The 17337-nt window shown below is 44.1% G+C and overlaps 2 protein-coding genes across 6 annotated transcripts in view; both read right to left on the bottom strand.

Moving 5' to 3' along the window:
• Nucleotides 1-5505, bottom strand: part of LOC102753211 (nuclear body protein SP140-like protein) — a 65168-nt gene extending 59663 nt beyond the window's left edge. For 3 of the 5 annotated variants that reach the window (XM_015561855.1, XM_015561856.1, XM_015561857.1), the window contains exon 1: nt 5399-5504. In XM_015561855.1, the coding sequence (XP_015417341.1) occupies nt 5399-5430 (32 nt within the window). In that variant the 5' untranslated portion in view covers nt 5431-5504. Of the gene's footprint in view, nt 1-5398 lie in introns of all 5 variants that reach the window. The other 2 variants (XM_015561853.1, XM_015561854.1) reach the window with 1 other exon arrangement.
• A 6791-nt stretch (nt 5506-12296) lies between these two features.
• The window catches only part of LOC102752939 (nuclear autoantigen Sp-100-like), a 259961-nt gene continuing 254920 nt past the window's right edge, over nt 12297-17337 (bottom strand). The window contains exons 22-26 of the mRNA XM_015561852.1: nt 15160-15275; nt 14368-14476; nt 13981-14058; nt 13639-13770; nt 12297-12616 (exon numbers count right to left, since the gene is read on the bottom strand). Coding sequence (XP_015417338.1) covers nt 12548-12616; nt 13639-13770; nt 13981-14058; nt 14368-14476; nt 15160-15275 — 504 coding nt within the window. The 3' untranslated portion in view covers nt 12297-12547. The remainder of the gene's footprint in view (nt 12617-13638; nt 13771-13980; nt 14059-14367; nt 14477-15159; nt 15276-17337) is intronic.

Below are 17337 nucleotides of genomic sequence, written 5' to 3'. Positions count from 1 at the left end.
TTATGTCCATTGGTTATGCTTATATGCATGCATACAAGTCCTTTGGTTGATCTCATACCCCCCTACCTCCCGCCCCCGAACCCTCCCCGGCCTTCCCGATGCAGTTTGACACTCTGTTTGAGGCAGCTCTGCCTCTGCATCTATTATTGTTCAAAAGTTTATAATGGTCTCAATTATCCATGAATAAGTGAGATCATGTGGACAGGAAACGATAATAAGCCAGTCAATATTTTTAATTAATAGTATACATATGCCATATTAATGAGGTAAAATACACAATATTATAAATATGTCAATTCTCTTTTAATCAATCCATAAAATCATTACGATCTTAAAAAAAAATCTGAACAAGATTTTGACATGCTGATTTGGAGATGCAAAGGGTGATGACACTTTGAAGAAGGAACGAAGATGGGGAGATGTACTCTACCAAGTGCCAAGAGTTCATATGGAGCTAAGACAGTCGGTGAGGCATAAGGAGAGACTCTTGTGGGCCAATGGAAGAGAAGAGAGAACAGAACAGACTCTGCTCATGTGGCCCCTGGGTAAGAGCAGAGGGGAAAAGGATGGTTAACCCAGATGAGGACAGTGCGAACTGGGGAAGAGGGGAGAGCTGCCGAAGTCAAGCACGACTGAAATGGGCTGTAAAACCATGGCAGGCACCTGACAAAGAGAGTGTAGCAATACAAGTGTGGTGGTTGGGGAGTGGGGTATTGGGGTATGGGTGGAGGTGAAAAGGACATAGAGGGGATAAATGGTGATGGAAAACAGACACGCAAACAATAAATAAATAAATAAGTAAATCTATATAGATAAAAACCCAGTGGCCATAATGCCGTAATGACCAAAGACTGGCACGTGTGGGCAGGGCCGCATGATTTCGTGTGCTGGGCTTCTAGTAAATAAATAAATATATAGAAAGAAAGTGAAGCAACACAGGCACCAAACTGCAGACAGGGTCAATCTGGAGGAATAACCCAGAGGGTGAGGAACACATCCCCAAAGCACTTAATATCACAGAAACAACTACCGTATTTGCCAGCGTATAAGACGATTTTTTGGCCCTGAAAAATATGCCTCCAAGTGGGGGGTCGTCTTATACGCCAGGTACACTTCAGATAGACTGCCCATAGTGCTTGCCCCGTGCCATAGTGGCCTCCCGATGCCCGCCCACTTCATTCCACATACCGTTCAGGCATCAGCAGCGCTGCTGGGTGTATGCTCGGCTGTTATGCGATTTTGCTGTTATGCGATTTTACCACACTCGCAAAATCGCACACAGCCGACCATACACCCAGTATGATAGCGCAAAATCACGAATCGCGATACCATACTGGGTGTATGGTTGGCTGTGTGCGATTTTGCGAGTGTGGTAAATTCGGGTTACCGTATATTTCTTTACATATGCATTGAAGATTCGCGATTTTGCGCTATCATGGTGCCTGTTAGAATGTTGAAGAGCTCGCACTTTGCTAGGGACTTGCCCGGCACTTGCTCTCTACCTCTATTTGTTATCTTACTTCTATCATTGACAGTCCCTCTAGGTTGTGGGCTGCTTGCCTGTGTTCCTGAGAAGCATCTACGGTACCAGTCTATAGAGTGTGTTTTCTTTAGTGAATTACCGGTATGTTTACCGGTAATAAACTTGCACTGTTTTATGTATATGTTTGATTACATACAGCCTTGTGACAGTTTTCCTGCATGTCATAAGCATTTGAATATAAATTAAAATGTTAAAATCAAATCTGATATTGTTTTACCTTTTATTTGGTGTGTGGAAGGTGTGCGGAAGAGGGGGTAGTCTTATACGGCGAGTATATAACAAACTCTGTATTTTGAGTGGAAATGTTAGGGGGTCGTCTTATACGCCCAGTCGTCTTATACGCCGGCAAATACGGTAAATAAAGCAACTGTGCACCGATGGGCTGATATAATAACATGTGGTTTAAAGTCAAGCTTAAATAAAGTTAAAAAATAAAATTAGTTCTGTGACCATTAAAAAATAATAATAAAGTAGAGTTTGCAGAGCTATTGAGGGAAATTAAGACACCCCCTCAAGAAGACACAACCAACTTAAAAAAATATCTTATATAATACAAGGGTAATATGCAAATAGACTGAACGGCAGAATGACTGGTTGCTATGACATGCACTGACCACCAGGGGGAAGATGCTCAATGCAGGAGCTGCCCCCTGTGGTCAGTCCACTCCCACAGGGGGAGTGCCTCTCAGCTACAAGCCAGGCTCATGGCTGGTGAATGCGGCAGCCCAAAGGACAATGGAGTCTTGAGGGGTCTGGATTGCAAAAGGGCATAGTTTGGGTTGAGGTACCACTCCTCCCCCACTTCCCCCAGGTGCACAAATATCGTGCACCAGGCCTCTAGTTAGATATAACAAGAAACCAAAAAAAACGACTAAAAATTAAATAACTCTTATAGAAGAAAGTTTTGAGACAAAAGAAAGTAAAGAGAAAAAGAGAAGATTTATTAGGGACAGATAATGCTCTGAAGGCTAAAGTTGCACCAATGGAAAAATAGTTTTGTCCCAAAATTAAATAAGAATACATTTTTGAAGATAGTAGAGAAGAAACTTTCACTGAAGTAAAGGTAGAGTTGACACTGCCACCTTAAGAACACGAGAACTATGGTTGAAGGTGGTGTGCATGGAATTCACCAGTAACTTTCAGCATCACTTCTATTTATTCATAATAACCAGATTATATTTGTCTTATAAAATCAATGTTATAATAAGTCTTCAAATTTCAAGCTTTACAAGTAGAAGTCACCATAAACAAAATTAAAGAAAAGGAAAGTAAATTTATAAATTTCAGAATATTTAACAAACCCTCCTTTATCATCAAAGAAAAGACAATCACTTGAACTAATAGCACTGGCAATAAATAAACCAGCAACTCACCCAAGAGGCAATTTAAATAACCAATAGACACAAAACACCTCCACCTCCCACGTAATCAGAAAATGCAAATTAACTAAATGAATCTGTGAAAATGGGTGTTGGGAGATGATTCATCTCATTCGCTATTGCTAGCAGAATATATTGGTTCAGTTCCTTAGAAAGGCAGCTTGGCAGAATATGTAAATAAGTATTAGTATTCGTTGCCTCTGCAATTTGATTTTTTGGTTACTGACACAAGACAAATTCATATATCTATAATAATAAAAAGGTAATATGCTAATTAGACAAGACATCATTCCTGATATCATTCCAGATGTCCTCTGGACAAAGCCAGGGCCAGAAGGAAGCTTGGGTCCCAGGTTTCAGAGGCAAGCCAGTGCCAGCAGCCAGGGGAAGGAAGGCCTACTCTGCACAAATTTTGTGCATCGGGCCTCTAGTGTATATACATGCAAAAAAGAGAAATACATAATTGTTGTTATCACAGCTTGTTGAAATGACCTAAGTATCTGTCAATGGAAGAGAATGGTTTAAAAATTATGGCATATTACTGTGGAACACAGTATGGAGTTCCCTCAAAAAATTAAAAATGGGACTCCCATTTGACCCAGTAATCCCACTTCTTAGGAATATATCTCAAGAAATAAGAAACACCAATCAGAAAGGACATATGCACCCCTTTGTTCTTAGCAGCACAATTTGCAATAGCTAAGATTTGGAAACAGCCTAAGTGCCCATCAGCAGATAAGTGGATTAAAAAACTGTGGTACATCTACACAATGGAATACTAAGCTTCTGTAAAAAAGAAAGAATTCTTATCATTCACAATAGCATGGATGGACATGGAGAGCATTATGCTAAGCGAAATAAGCCAGTTGGAGAAAGATAAATACCACAAGACTTCACTCATATGTGGAAATAATGAACAACATAAATCTATGAATGAAAAACAGACCCAGAGACAGAGAAGCATTGAACAGACTGTCAAACTTCAGAGGGAAGGCAGGGGAGGGAGGTGGGGCATAAGAGATCAACTAAAGGACTTGTATGTATGCATATGAGCATAACCAATGGACACAGACACTAGGGGGGTGACGACATGTGTGTGTGGGGTTCGGGGTGGCTAGGGAGAGGTCAATGGGGGAAAAAGGAGACATATGTAATACTATATGTAATACTTTAAACAATAAAGAATTTTTAAAAATAAAAAAAATAAAACTTCTTTAAAGAAAATTAGGGCATATTGATTCCATAGAGTAGTATGCAGCTTTTAAAAAGAATGGAGGATTGCCCTGACCGGTTTGGCTCAGTGGATAGAATGTCAGCCTGCGGACTGAAGGGTTCCAGGTTCAATTCTGGACAAGGGCATGTACCTTGGTTGCGGGCACATCCCCAGTGGGGAGTGTGCAGGAGGCAGCTGATCGATGTTTCTCTCTCATCGATGTTTCTAGCTCTCTATCCCTCTCCCTTCCTCTCTGTAAAAAATCAATAAAAATATATTTAAAAAAATAAAAAGAATGGAGAAGATCTGTATGTTCATTAATGTGAAAAACTTCAATATTTTCACTATTAAAATAATTAACAATGCAAAATAGCATATGCAATATAATCCTTTTTGTTAAAAAACAAAACACAAATTATATATTAGGAAAATCAGTTATATGTGTAAACGCAGAGAAAGAGACATGGAAGGCTGTGCCCACACACCCAACAGGACCAGGACTGAGAGCTTCAGGTGGGTGGCAAGTTAAGGGGACTTTCCCCTCTACACACTTGCATGTCATTTGAAATTTTATGAGCAAGAATGTAAAATGTAATTCTTTTCTATTAAAAAAGGTTAAACATATTAAGTAATTACTAGAGAAAAGGATAGGATTTCTGGCCTTTGCCTTGTCAGAGGTATAACCCATTACAGAGCAGAAACTCAAAGTGCAGATGAAAATACTCAGTCTGCACTAGGCTTTCATGTCTTGGCCTTTTCTTTTTCTCTTACTCCCTTAGATCAAGATCCCTGGAGGGAGAGTCCAGAGCCCCGGCCAGAGATGGGACTAGGCCTGGCATTGACCTGTCCCTAGCTCAGGTATGAGACCAAGGCACCCAGAATTTTATGTTTTCTAAAGTACCCTCTTTGAAAAAAACCTAGGTGAAGGCAGAGGGTTCCCCAGGGAAAATAGAGGGTTCAGAGATCATGAGAAAATAACAAATTGCGTCAGAAAGGACAGCCGAGTCCAGGTGGCCCATGGCTGAGGAGTAGCTGTAAGACAAGAGTCCTGTGGGTTGTGGCAGCTGCACTCACACCAGCAGCTGTCCCTCTGCAGTTTAAAGATCTGATTCCCTCACTGGTAGTCCTGCATTTCATTACATTGCACGTGAGTGTTCTTGTAAAGCAGGACGGACATCAAGGTTTACAGGAGTGTCTAATGACACATACTAAAGCAGCAGCACAACCTGAGAGAAAGTTAAAGGAAGGGAGACAGAGACTGACCTGGTGCTGAGTTCAGTGCTCTCACTGGCCATCGTCTTGCCCTGGGCCCTTTCTGGGCCTGGGGCCCTCCTGTGTCCCCAGCCTGCGTCTAGTGTGGCTGCCTTGAGCAGGAAGTGTGTACAATCACCCGAGGAGAGCTCCTCCCAAATGGGGAAATTAGAAGTGAAACTAACTTTCTGAGTGTTTTCAGACATATCTCCCTCCTTCAGGAGCCCTGCAATAGTTCTCAGCCATCAGGACATGTGGCAGCAGAAATGGAGGACAAAAAGAGAAGTCAGGACCAGGAGGCAAGGGGAGGAGGACCCAAGGGGAGGGGCAGGGCCAGCCCCCAGGAGTCTTCTTGTTTGAGCAACGACTCCAAAAACAGGAAAATAGCCTAGCTACGGGGCCTGGAAACCTGGAGAGCAGGAGAGGCAGCGACTGAAAAGGGACAGGGGGCAGAGAAAACACCCAGGGGACATGCTTCCGTAGCTTCACCAGGAGCAGCTTCCATTCAGACCACAGTAGTGGGCTGAGTCTCCAGCCAGGGAGACCCTGTGGGGACAGGGTTGTCTCTGAGAGGAGGCAGAGTCCCAGACCTGAGAATTCAGGGGCAGGAGGAAGCAGAGGCCACAGCATCAGCAGCTTCTGGTGCAGAGAATGAAGACCTGGCACCTCTGTGGATGCAGAAATAGACAGGAGGGGCACCTGGGACCCAAGTGGGAGCACTCAGGCCCCACACCGATGTCCCCTTCTGGGAGGGGGCCCATCAGTCAGCAGGACTCCTGGCCCCCCTGCCCTCCCTTCTTCCTGGGAGTCTCTGAGGCTGGAGTTCTGTGAAGGTGAGTCTGCTCCTTGGTGAGTCTCCATGGGCTCATCCTGCTGGAGGGGCCAGGGCTCTGTGCTCCTCTGAGCTCCAGTGCACAGGGACAGCGGTCTGGGTGTGGGGAATGTGTGTGGTTGATTGGAGCAGCCTTGGACCTTATGGATAAGCCCAGTTCTGGGGTTCAGATTGAGGAATTATTTTTTGACACACATCCAAACCATGTCCCCAGCTTTTATGAGGAGGAAAGCTGGTATTTTGCTCCCCTCTGTCTCATATTTTTACCTGTCAGTTGGTTTGGAATTCAGGTGGAAAGGTATGCATTTTTTTTGGGTGGGAGTAGGGCGGGGAAGCAAACACCCGGAAAGGAGTCAAGCACCTGGGTGTATTTCTTGCTCCTTGAGTTCCCATTTGTGCCCTAGATGGGTAAAGAGGTGGGGAATTATACTCCCGGCAATTGCATGGTTGTGGAGACTTGATGGTACTCAGTGGCAATATTTCAGTTTTTAGGGACTGGGGTGCGGTAGAACTTAGTAGAACCTTTGTGACTCAGTTCAGTGTGGGCATAGCTGTGGACTTCTGAGTCTTCCTACAAAGCTGGTAAGAATCCAGATGGGTCATTGGAGGGGAAATGTGATTATCTCTATAGAGAAAGCAGTGAATCCTTAGAAAAGGGGTCTGGAAGAGACATCTGGGCAGAGGAAGAAGAGGTTAAGGAGTGAGGTTAAGGCGTGCAGAAGAGGAAGAGACTATAGGGGTGCACAGTAATCCTACCTGGGCCACATTCGGAAAGTCTAGGGCTATGCATGAGAAACACCCCTCTGCAGGCCAAAGAGGAAGAAGGCTGGCTCAGGGCCACATGGCCTTCCCAACCTGTAGTCACCACCATAACAACAGCCCTTCATTTGGAGCCGTGGGCTCCACCTCAGGGGAAGTTAGTGACCTGTATCCAGAACGGAACAAGGATAGATTTTCGTGGTACCCTGGTTACTGCTGGATAGCACCACACTCCCTGAAACCCCCTGAAATCACATAATGCCTCTCTCTCATGACCACCCAGCCTCAGACACACGGGGTGGACACAAACAAAGGAAGGAGCCTGTTATTGCCATCACATTTCTCATTTTAGCATCTAAGAGTCCCCATTACCATCAACTGGGTGGCCCTTCCCTGCCAGACTTGACTCCAACCATGCCTGCACTTCTCTCTATTGGTCGTGCATGGTACTACTGCTTCCAGAACTGCATCTGGTTGCCTGTTTAGAGAAACCAAAACTAGCAATCCCTTATCTCTAAAGATTGTTAGACCACTGGTGGTCCACAAGGTCCAAAAGGGTCACCATGATTAGTAATGGATGAAGGGGGACATGTTATCCCTGTTCTCTCAAGATTGTGTCTATCTAAACCCTCTAAATTTGCATTAGGAGCACCATTATTTCTATCTAAATAAAGAAGAAATGACTTATGGATTTGATTCTGAGATAATTTTGATATTATTTGGCAGTTCATGAGCACAAAAACCAGCTTATGACATGGACAGAGAAGTCTGGGTTTAAAATTGGCGGGGGGGGAGGGGGGTGTCCTGGAACTGTGGCCCCTCCCACGCCCTGAGAACCCTTCTGTTTCCCAGAGAGGTTTATTCTGTCCTGAAGCACCACAATGACCTTGCCTTTTTCACCTTCCTGGAGACAGAACTGCTCAAACCTGCTCCTCCTTGGCTTGAGACTGGCATTCCCAGGGTGCACACAAGAGAATCATTCTGACATCCCTGCCAGGCATGTTGATTTTACTAGGTGGAGCTATGTAGAGCAATTAACATTATTAAACAAGTTAAAAAATGAATGACATAGAGTGACTGATTAAGAGAAAATGTGAGATTTTAAGGAAGTTGTGGGGTATCATATCTGCCATGCCCCAACCCCTGTCCCCTGGGGGATTGTCTTCACCTTCCTCCACCATTACGGTTCTCTTCCTCCTGGAGGATCAGAACCTTAGTGTCTTAACCTCACCCAACTCTTATTGACTCAGATGCCCAACTGCGTGACTGAAAAATCAGGCTGACCTTTTACAAGGTTCACCATATTTAATCCTGAGAAACCTGGTGGAATCTTGCTGCCATCACTGGGACGAGGCATTTCCACATCAGACTTGCCTCATAAGAAAAATGCAAGGCTGTAAGTGTCAGTCCTGCCCTCAGGAAGGGGGAAGAATGTTTTTTGGGAGTTACCTCGACCTGGGGTTTCCCTGGGAGACCCAGAGTGTTAGCTGGGCTGGGCACCACAAGAAGCTGGGATGTACCAGTGAAGGAGGCCATTGGATGAACAGTGAAGCCCCACTCAATATTTCTGCAAGTTCCCCCTTCATCCATTACTAATCATGGTGAACCTTTCAGACTTCACGGACCACCAGTGGTCTGCGGACCACCAGTTGGCGACCGCTGCTCCAAAGGTTTCCTTAAACCAGCAGTTGCCAACCTTTCGGACCTCACGGACCTCCAGTGGTCCACGGACCACCGGTTGGTGAATGTCCTGAACCTTAGGATAGCCAAGTGATGCATATGCAGCCAGAAAAGTCGTACACTTAGCTCATTCTAATTATCTCCACTCAGCACACAGAAGGTGCCCATTGGGCAGTGGCCTTTGCTTCTTTTGGCTTGTAAGTGGGTGCTTCTGTTGAGTGGAGAATCCATGGATGGGACCTCAGAGTTGCTGAACAGAACAGAAGCAGTGGAGGTGGTCCTGCAGCTTTGTGAAGACTCAGTGGTTGTGAGACAGGAGTGAGATGTCATAAGGAGGCGCCATCAGGGGAGAAGGATCAGTTAAACTGTTCCTGCACAGAGGGACTCAGAGGGATACACTCAGAGAAGGATGCACATAGGACTTCTGCCTAAATTAAAGATTCCAGAATAGCTATTCTTATTGATTTCAATAAATTTGTTCCTGGCCAGTTAAAAAGTCCTTTTTTACTTATTTATTTTATTTTTTAAGACTTTAAAAATATATATTTTTATTGATTTCAGAGAGGAAAGGAGAGGGAGATAGAGATGGAAACATCGATGATGAGAGAGAATCATTTATTGGCTGCCTACTGCACTCACCCTGCCCCCTCTACTAGGAAATGAGCCCCCAACCCAGGCATGTGTCCTGACTGGGAATAGCTAGTTGAGCTGGTTTGTTTATATAGTTTCTCTTTTTCGTTAAACTTCTCATTTGGTTTATTTATTTATTTTTTTAGTTGTCTCTCTATGACAGTGATGGCGAACCTTTTGAGCTCGGCGTGTCAGCATTTTGAAAAACCCTACCTTAACTCTGGTGCCGTGTCACATAGAGAAATTTTTTGATATTTGCAACCATAGTAAAACAAAGACTTATATTTCTGATATTTATTTTATTATTTAAATGCCATTTAACAAAAAAAATCAACCAAAAAAAGAGTTCACATGTCACCTCTGACACGCATGTCATAGGTTCGCCATAACTGGCCTATGGGTTCTTATAGTTCACTGAACTTCTTTAATAGGATTATTCCAAATTCTTTGTCAGACAACTTATATATCCCCCCATTTCTTTAAGGGTAGTTATTAGAGTTTATTAGTTTTTTTTTTTTTGGAGTAGTTCAATGTTTACCTGAATATTCATGATCCTTGATTCCCTTTGTTTGGTATCAGTGCACATAAGTAAGCAATCTCCTCTCATAGACTTTATAGGTTCACTTAACCAGAAAAATGCCTTTGTCAGTCAGGTCAGGTTGGAATACAGTACAGGAGAGCTGATAGCATCCATGAGAAGATGGATATGTCATCAGGGTCTCAGTTGGGAAGGCCAGTGCCTGTGCTCTGAGGTTGGCGGTTGGATGATGGCTGAGCTCTGTGGTTTGGTGAACTTGCAGGTTGGGCTCCCTGATCAGGCACAACTGCTGGCTGTACTCTGGGGCTTGATGGGTCCACTTGCTGAGCTCTGCAGTCACGTCTTGTTGAGTGAGGTTTCAGCCCATGTTTTGTGGTATGTTGGTGCCAAAGTTTGGATTCTGTAATTTGTCAGAGTTACAGGCTGCGCTCTGCAATAGCTCCTGGTTGGGTAGAGTTTCAAGCGGTGTTCCCTAGTCTGATGGTGTCTCTGGCTGGACTTAATGCTCAGTTGGGGCTACTATAAGGGCTTCACACTCATACTGGGCCTTAGATTGTGATCTGAGATCTATTGATGCCATTGGTCGTTCCCTGAAGTTGACTGTGCTACAGGGTGGGCTTCACAATAAGTTAACTTTCTGGCTGTTCTCTGATGTTGGACATGGCTATTGGCCACATTTTCTGATTGAGTCGGGCTTCTAGTGGCATACTGCATTGGATGGGGATAGAGACTGTTCCACATTGGGCAGAGTCACCTCCAGGCTCCCTCATTGGGTGGAGCTACAGGCTATGCTCATGATTGTGTGGGCTCACTGGCTAGGCTGCCTGAATGGGTGAGGGCATAGGCTGTATTAGTCAATTGGATAGGGCCATTGGTGGAGCTTTGCTACTAGATGGAGTTATAGATCTGGTTCCGTGGATCACCTGAACCATAGGCTGGTCACCCTGGCTATCTGGGTTCTTTGGATGAACTTTCTAAAGGACCAGGACTGGCTGGCCAGCATGGCTCAGTGGTTGTGTGTGGGAGTGAATCCTGGAAAAATTGTTAGAATATAAAATAGGGATGGCAGATGCCTCTTTCAACCATCTGATCATCTATTTATAATCTCTTTTGATAACATATTGTTGCCCATTACACAAATTCCTCATCTTGCTGTGACAGTTAGTACACGTTGCCAGACCTGCAGCTCTGTTGGAGTAAACTATCTCTTCAGCCAGCAGGCTCATCTAGTGTATTCTTAGTTTGGTCAGTGACTTATTGTGAGAATTTTCTTGGGAGGAGGAAGGCACTGCTTTAGTTCAGGCAAAATGGGGTTTTTTTTGTGCAAAACAAAAGGGGGGGGGGGGAGTGGTAGGGCAGTGGTCTGTCTACCAAAAGGGACAGGGGTCTCTTTTGCAGGACAGTGGGTTCAGAAGGATCTAGAGTTCAGAGTTCTCAGGTGCATCTACTTAGAAAGCCCCATTCTTAGTTTCAGGGCTTGATGTTTTCTTTATCAGGAATTGAGCACAATAGTCCAAGCTGAGCTTAGAATTCAGTATTCTCTGTAGTTCTATCATTCTTTTTTTAAAATATATAATCCTCACCCAAGCACATGCTTAGACGGAAGGAGAGGGAGAGAGAGACACAGAGAGAAACATCTATCAGTTGCCTCTTGTACACGTCCCGACCCAGGACCGAACACATAACCCATGAGGCAAACCTTTCTCTGCACAGGAGGATGCTCAACTAACTGAGACACTCAGGGTGGGCAGAAGTCCATCATTCTTAAAATTAGGGCCTGCACTAGGCCTTCCATATTGTGTACCTTCCAGATGCAGGTGGTAGGTAATATATAAGCTTGTCATGTACTCTTTTTGATACTTTAAATGAGCTTAGAAATAGCCACCCAGCTAGGCTGATATGGCTCTGGTTGAGCGTGGAGCCATGGTTCAATTCCTGTTTAGGGCATATGCCCGGGTTACAGGCTCAATCTCTAGTAGGAAGTTTTCAGGAGGCAGCCAGTCTATGATTCTCTCTCATCATTGATGTTTCTATCTCTCTCTCTCCCTCTCTACTCCTCCCTCTGAAATTAATAAAAGCATATGTAAATAGTTTTTAAAAAAGAAATAGCCATCTAATCACACAGTTCTTATAGTTACTATTTCTTTGTAAATGTTAGACAATTGCCTCTTCCCCTATATCTCATTCATACAGGTGAATGTGTTTTGCAATTGCACTGTTTTAGTACCTCAGGGACTGACAGTATTCTACCTGTTGCCAGCTGGCTAGACAGTGATCCAGCTCAGAACTCCATGCTCAGGTCTGGCTTGCTAGACCATTATGTGAAGTTGGGCTCCCTAAAAGCAAAGCCTGAGACAAAGTCTCTTTTGTCAGTGATTTATTGTGAGAATTTTCTTGGGAGGAGAAGGGATAAGGGAGGCAGGACACTGTGCTGGGAAATGCTAAGCAAGGATGTGGTCATAGCTGGCTGATTCCCTGAGGAGCACAGGAACATGAATCACTCCACATGGTTGGTTCATCTTTGGTGCTGGGAACCAGCCCCCAGGACAAAGACATTTAACTTTCAGGTGAATATGCCTCCATTTGGCCCAAAGAAATACACTGGGGAGAGATGGCATAAGCAGTCAATACACATAACAGCAGGGATGAGAAATCTGCCTGAAAGCGAGATTTTCCAGGGTATCAACAGCATCCACTGCACTAGTGAACTGTTCTGATTTGTTTACTGAAAAGCAAAGACTTTTTTGAAATTCTTCTTAAATTCCTCTTCTGTTAGGTCTGAGTCATTGTGCTGGGGAAAAACACACAGACAAAAATAATGACAATATCAGTGTCATTAGACAATGTGCATTGGAAAATGATCAGAACTCTTGTTTTAAACACATAAGTTACATTAAACAGATTAAGTTTAAAAACTCAAATCAGCTAAGCCCAGACGGTGTGGCTCTGTGGTTGAGCGTCCACCTATGAACCATGAGATCATGGTTTACTTATGGTCAGGGCACATGCCCAGGTTGTGGGCTCGATCCTCAGTGTGGGGCGTGAAGGAGGCAGCTGATCAATGATTCTCTCTCATTGATGTTTATATCTCTCTCTCCCTCTGCCTTTCTCTTTGAAATCAATAAAAATATATTTAAAAACAAGCAAAAACAACCCAACAAAGCAAGACAAAACAATACAAAAATCTCAAGCTGGTAAGAGTAACTTTTGTTTCCTAATAGCATGATTAACTCTTGTTGTCTAGACAGAAATGGGAAATAATTACTATACAGAGGACTCTTAGTCATTGGTTTTGGGTTGTTTGTTTCAGTGAGAGTTAGGTCTTAGTAACAATCAAATATTACAGATGTACAATCAGTGATCTTCCTTTCACATGGTCAATTTGATTCCCCTCGGGTGATATGTTATATGGTTCATTAACATGCAAAGGAATCTGCAGTTTGGGACCTTTGAGAGGTCTGATTGAGTGTATTTGGGAGAGGTAAGAAGGATAACATGACTTTAGGAAGGAATTTTTTCCTTAGGTTTTGAACAGGGAGGACACCACTGTTCTCAATGGTCACCTGTCACCTTTGAGGAGAGGAATTAGCACTCAGGGGCCTGGAGTCTGGTTGCAGAGACAGCTCCTTATTCACTGTTGCTCTCTCTGGTGAACTTAAACCCTCAATTTAAAAACCCAGTCTCTTCCTGAATCCTTCCTTGTATAGGCTTGTCATAGGATGAGGGAAACTCTAAAATCTCCAAGTACCAGGAAATGCAGGCAGAATGACTCAATGTATAGAAAATGAAATGGATGTAGGGAGAGCCTCTTACCTTAGGATCTTGATAGATGTTGTTCATATCAAGCACAAACCCCTCCACTTGGGCATAACATCCATCATTTAGACTATTCTTGATTCCATCCAATCTCCTAAGTGTCTCTAGGCATTGAGAAGCCTTTTGAAACTGATGAAAAATATATCAATAGGAGCATTACTGACAAAGTTCAATGTCTACATTCTGTGGATTCCCATAAAATCCAGAGGAAATACAAGGTAAAGGTAAAGGCAGCTCATGCACCCCCTCCCATGGGCTTCAGATCACAGATTCCCCAGTGTCTGTGTCAAGGTTGGGTAACATTATGGGGCCTATGCATGGTTTGTTGTTGTTACTCACATAATTTTCATGTGGAATATTTGGAAAAACGTTGCCCTCGAAATGGCAATAGGCCTTTAGGAGTAGGAATTCACATTTCTGCAAAGAAGGAGACTGTGAATGAAAAGCAACTTGGCAGGAGTGAGCCCGAATGCATGTCTAGGCAGATACATGAACACAGTAGTCTACTGGAAGTTTCCCCAAACAGGGATTGTTCTTGGACACTAACATGTAATAGCTGAGATTTTTTCTTTCTTTTTCTTTCTGCAAACAGGTTCTGGTGAATTTTCGGCGTGGATGAGGCATGGTCAGAAGAGCAGGCACCCTTTGAAACTCTTGCCCTCACCCATGACTGTTTGACTTTTCATGTGAGCAGAAAGGAGATGTTTTGGGTCAAATTCAACTCACCATCTTCTCTTCAGGCCTCATCGGTCTTGCCAGGACCTCAGATTCACGGTCTAGCTGCTGACTTCGTGAAGACATTTTTATTTTGCAGAAGGTACATTTCCAATTGTTCCTGAGATGTCAGATATAAGTGAGCAAGGCAAGCCCCAGAAACACCTCTATTACCACAGCTGCCACTGTTCTTTCAGACATAGCTGATGGGCACAGCCAGGGAATGAGGGGACACCTCCTAGATTCTGCAGGACTCTCATGTGGTAACCCTGGCTCTTAGAGTAGAAGCAGCATTTTATTGGGTGTAATATGGAGTCTGGGTGAGTGATGGGCTCCCCTTTCTCTTTTTGAGTTGCTGGGAGCACAAGTAGCCCTGCCCAACAAGTCTTAGTGTTGGAAATGGGCCTTAACCCCCGGGGGCCTTGTGCCTCTATTACCCAATTGAGAACATGGCAAAATGAAGAAAAATATCTTTGTTTCCTGCCTTTTCTGAATAAGCACAGAACACAGACAACTAGAATTTGTGCTCCTGTGAACAGGAGTCTGAGGTGGGAAAGTTCTGGAAAGGCCAGCAGTGGTATGTAGGCAAGGAACCCAGCCACCAGTCTCAACCTCCCTGGGGAGAGAGGGAAATATTACTCTCCTGTTGACAGTATCTTTAAACAGCTCCCCACATCATATCACTGGACCCTGTACTTCTGACCCTGCTCTTTTCCCATCAGGACACGAGGAGAGACTCTGCATTGTGAGTGTGCATGGCAGGAAGAAGGTCCATACAAGGAGAGGGGTCTGCATCTCACAAACCTCTTAGGATCCACAGGAGGGATGTGACAGTCCCCATGAAAGAAGCTGTGACACCAGCTGCAGTTGAAGAGCTTTCCTTCATCCCCACAGATCTTGCATTTCTCTGCTTTTTTCAGCTAGAAGATAAAACAATGTCTGTATCCCCACTGAGACCTTGAAGACCAACACTGTGGGAATCTGGAACTCATTGATTTTGTGGGAACCTTCATGGACAAGTTACATGCTTCTCCCTGAGCTGTGAACCAACTGCATGGAGTGGAGATTCAGAAAAAGAACTCTTGATCTGTGGTGAAGTTCACGAGGAGTGGCTTATGTGAACAGAAAAGGTTTTCCTATAAAACCAGAGTCTCTAACACAGAAAGACCAGCTACAAAGGGGGGATTAATTTTATAGAATTGTGAACCATTGTATTACCTTGCAAATAAAACAAGGTCCTGGAACAAAAAGATTTGCCTATACCATAATGAGTAAAATGATGCAAGGAAAGGTGGTTTACTGAGAAACTGATAAGATGGAATAAACTTCCAAGACAACATTACATCCTGTTTTCTTGGCTGAGGGCTCCCCATGAGTTGAAGGGCCTGGTAGGGGTTCCTGGACTGTGGATTCTGTACCTGGGGTACCTCTGGACCTATGACAGTGTCTTCGAATTGGAAAGACCACAGGCACAGATGACCAGGTCGTTCCAAGGAGGACAGAGCTCTTTGGCACTAGAACCCTGGGGAGATGCCCCATGACTCAGTGTGGCATGTAAGGTGTGGAGGCTCTATCCCTGAAAGGCCAGAGAGAGTGGCAATTGCTTTGTTCTATAAACAGAATAGGGAGGGACCCCCTTAAACAACTGATACTGGATTTCTTACCAGTGTGGCCTTTAACAATGCCAATGTTTAATTTCATTTGAAGAAGATAAAATTTGACAGCATTTCCATCCAAATCCTGTGGTGTAACTTTTACTCATTGAACCCAACCAAATTTATAGAGCAGATATGAAGATACACTGTGTTATATACAAACATATGTATTCATGAGAAATAGCTGGCCTGTGACTGAGCCCTATCCTAATCAAGAAAATGCAGTGTAAAGCCTAACATTAAAGTTCAACATTATGTGCTGCTGTGACATTTGGCAAAATTGAGAAGGCCTTGAAGAGCCTATCTGCAAGTACCCTTTCCTGACTCTGCTCTCCTGGATAAGGTCCCACAGCTAAACAATGCTCCTTGTCAGGGGGCCACATGTAACCCTGCTCAGCCTGGAATAACAGGTTTCAGTTCCCTGTCAGCGATAGAATTATTTAAACAAGCATGCCATAACCTCCTAGGAAAACCAGGGGATAACCCACCCTCCACAGCCCCTGGTTGCTCCCTCTGTTCCTGAGGGCAACCTTGGTGAGGCCTGCATGGCTGGCACTGCCTTCTTTCCTTGGTTTACGAGTATATGTAACTAATAAACATCTGTCAATCCATCTGTCCAGTGACAGATGCCATTACTTGCTGTCCCCCAAACTGTGTGGTAGACATCCCTCCCTCACCAATGAGGTGATTAAAACAGAAAACCCCTTTATTCTTTCTTTTAAATGAGAATCAGCATTTACATATGAATCAGGAACTATCAGGAACTATATTTGTTCCTGGTTGCTTTCCTGGTTCTGCCTTCTGAGAGAACCCAGAAGATTCTGGGTTGCTCTATAGATGGAAACATCCTTTCTATCCCATTGTCTATTGGAGAAATTCCTACCCTCTTGTGACCATCTCAGGTGACACAAACGAGACTCGTCTCAGGTGAAAAAAATGAGACTGAATTGGGGACTGGCCCCCCATTGATGAATGCTGGGTGGAGGGAATGTGGTCCATTGAGGAGCAGGAGGAGGCAGGAATGACACCATCCACCTTTCTCTGCCAGGACAATTTCTCCTTTCTCCAAACACATGGGGTCAGTGCCATCACTCTCCTGGGTTTAGTCAATCAGCCTCACTGCTGTATCTGTTTCCCTTTTTGTCCTCTCCTCTTCTAACACTGAGACACAATCCCTTAGGTTTAGATATTTGGCTATTTGATTGCCCCAGATAATCAAATGACTCTCAAAGCTGCAGTTACATTGCCATCTCTCCAGCTTTTAAATGTCCAGCCTGTCTTCTGCATTTGTGCACATCCCTATGCTCATCCAGCATCTCCCCCTCGG

This window comes from Myotis davidii, unplaced genomic scaffold (assembly GCF_000327345.1).
Source record: "Myotis davidii unplaced genomic scaffold, ASM32734v1 scaffold370, whole genome shotgun sequence".
Taxonomy (NCBI): domain Eukaryota; kingdom Metazoa; phylum Chordata; class Mammalia; order Chiroptera; family Vespertilionidae; genus Myotis; species Myotis davidii.
The sequence above is the reverse complement of the archived record's forward strand: the minus strand, read 5'-3'. Positions and strand labels throughout refer to the sequence as shown.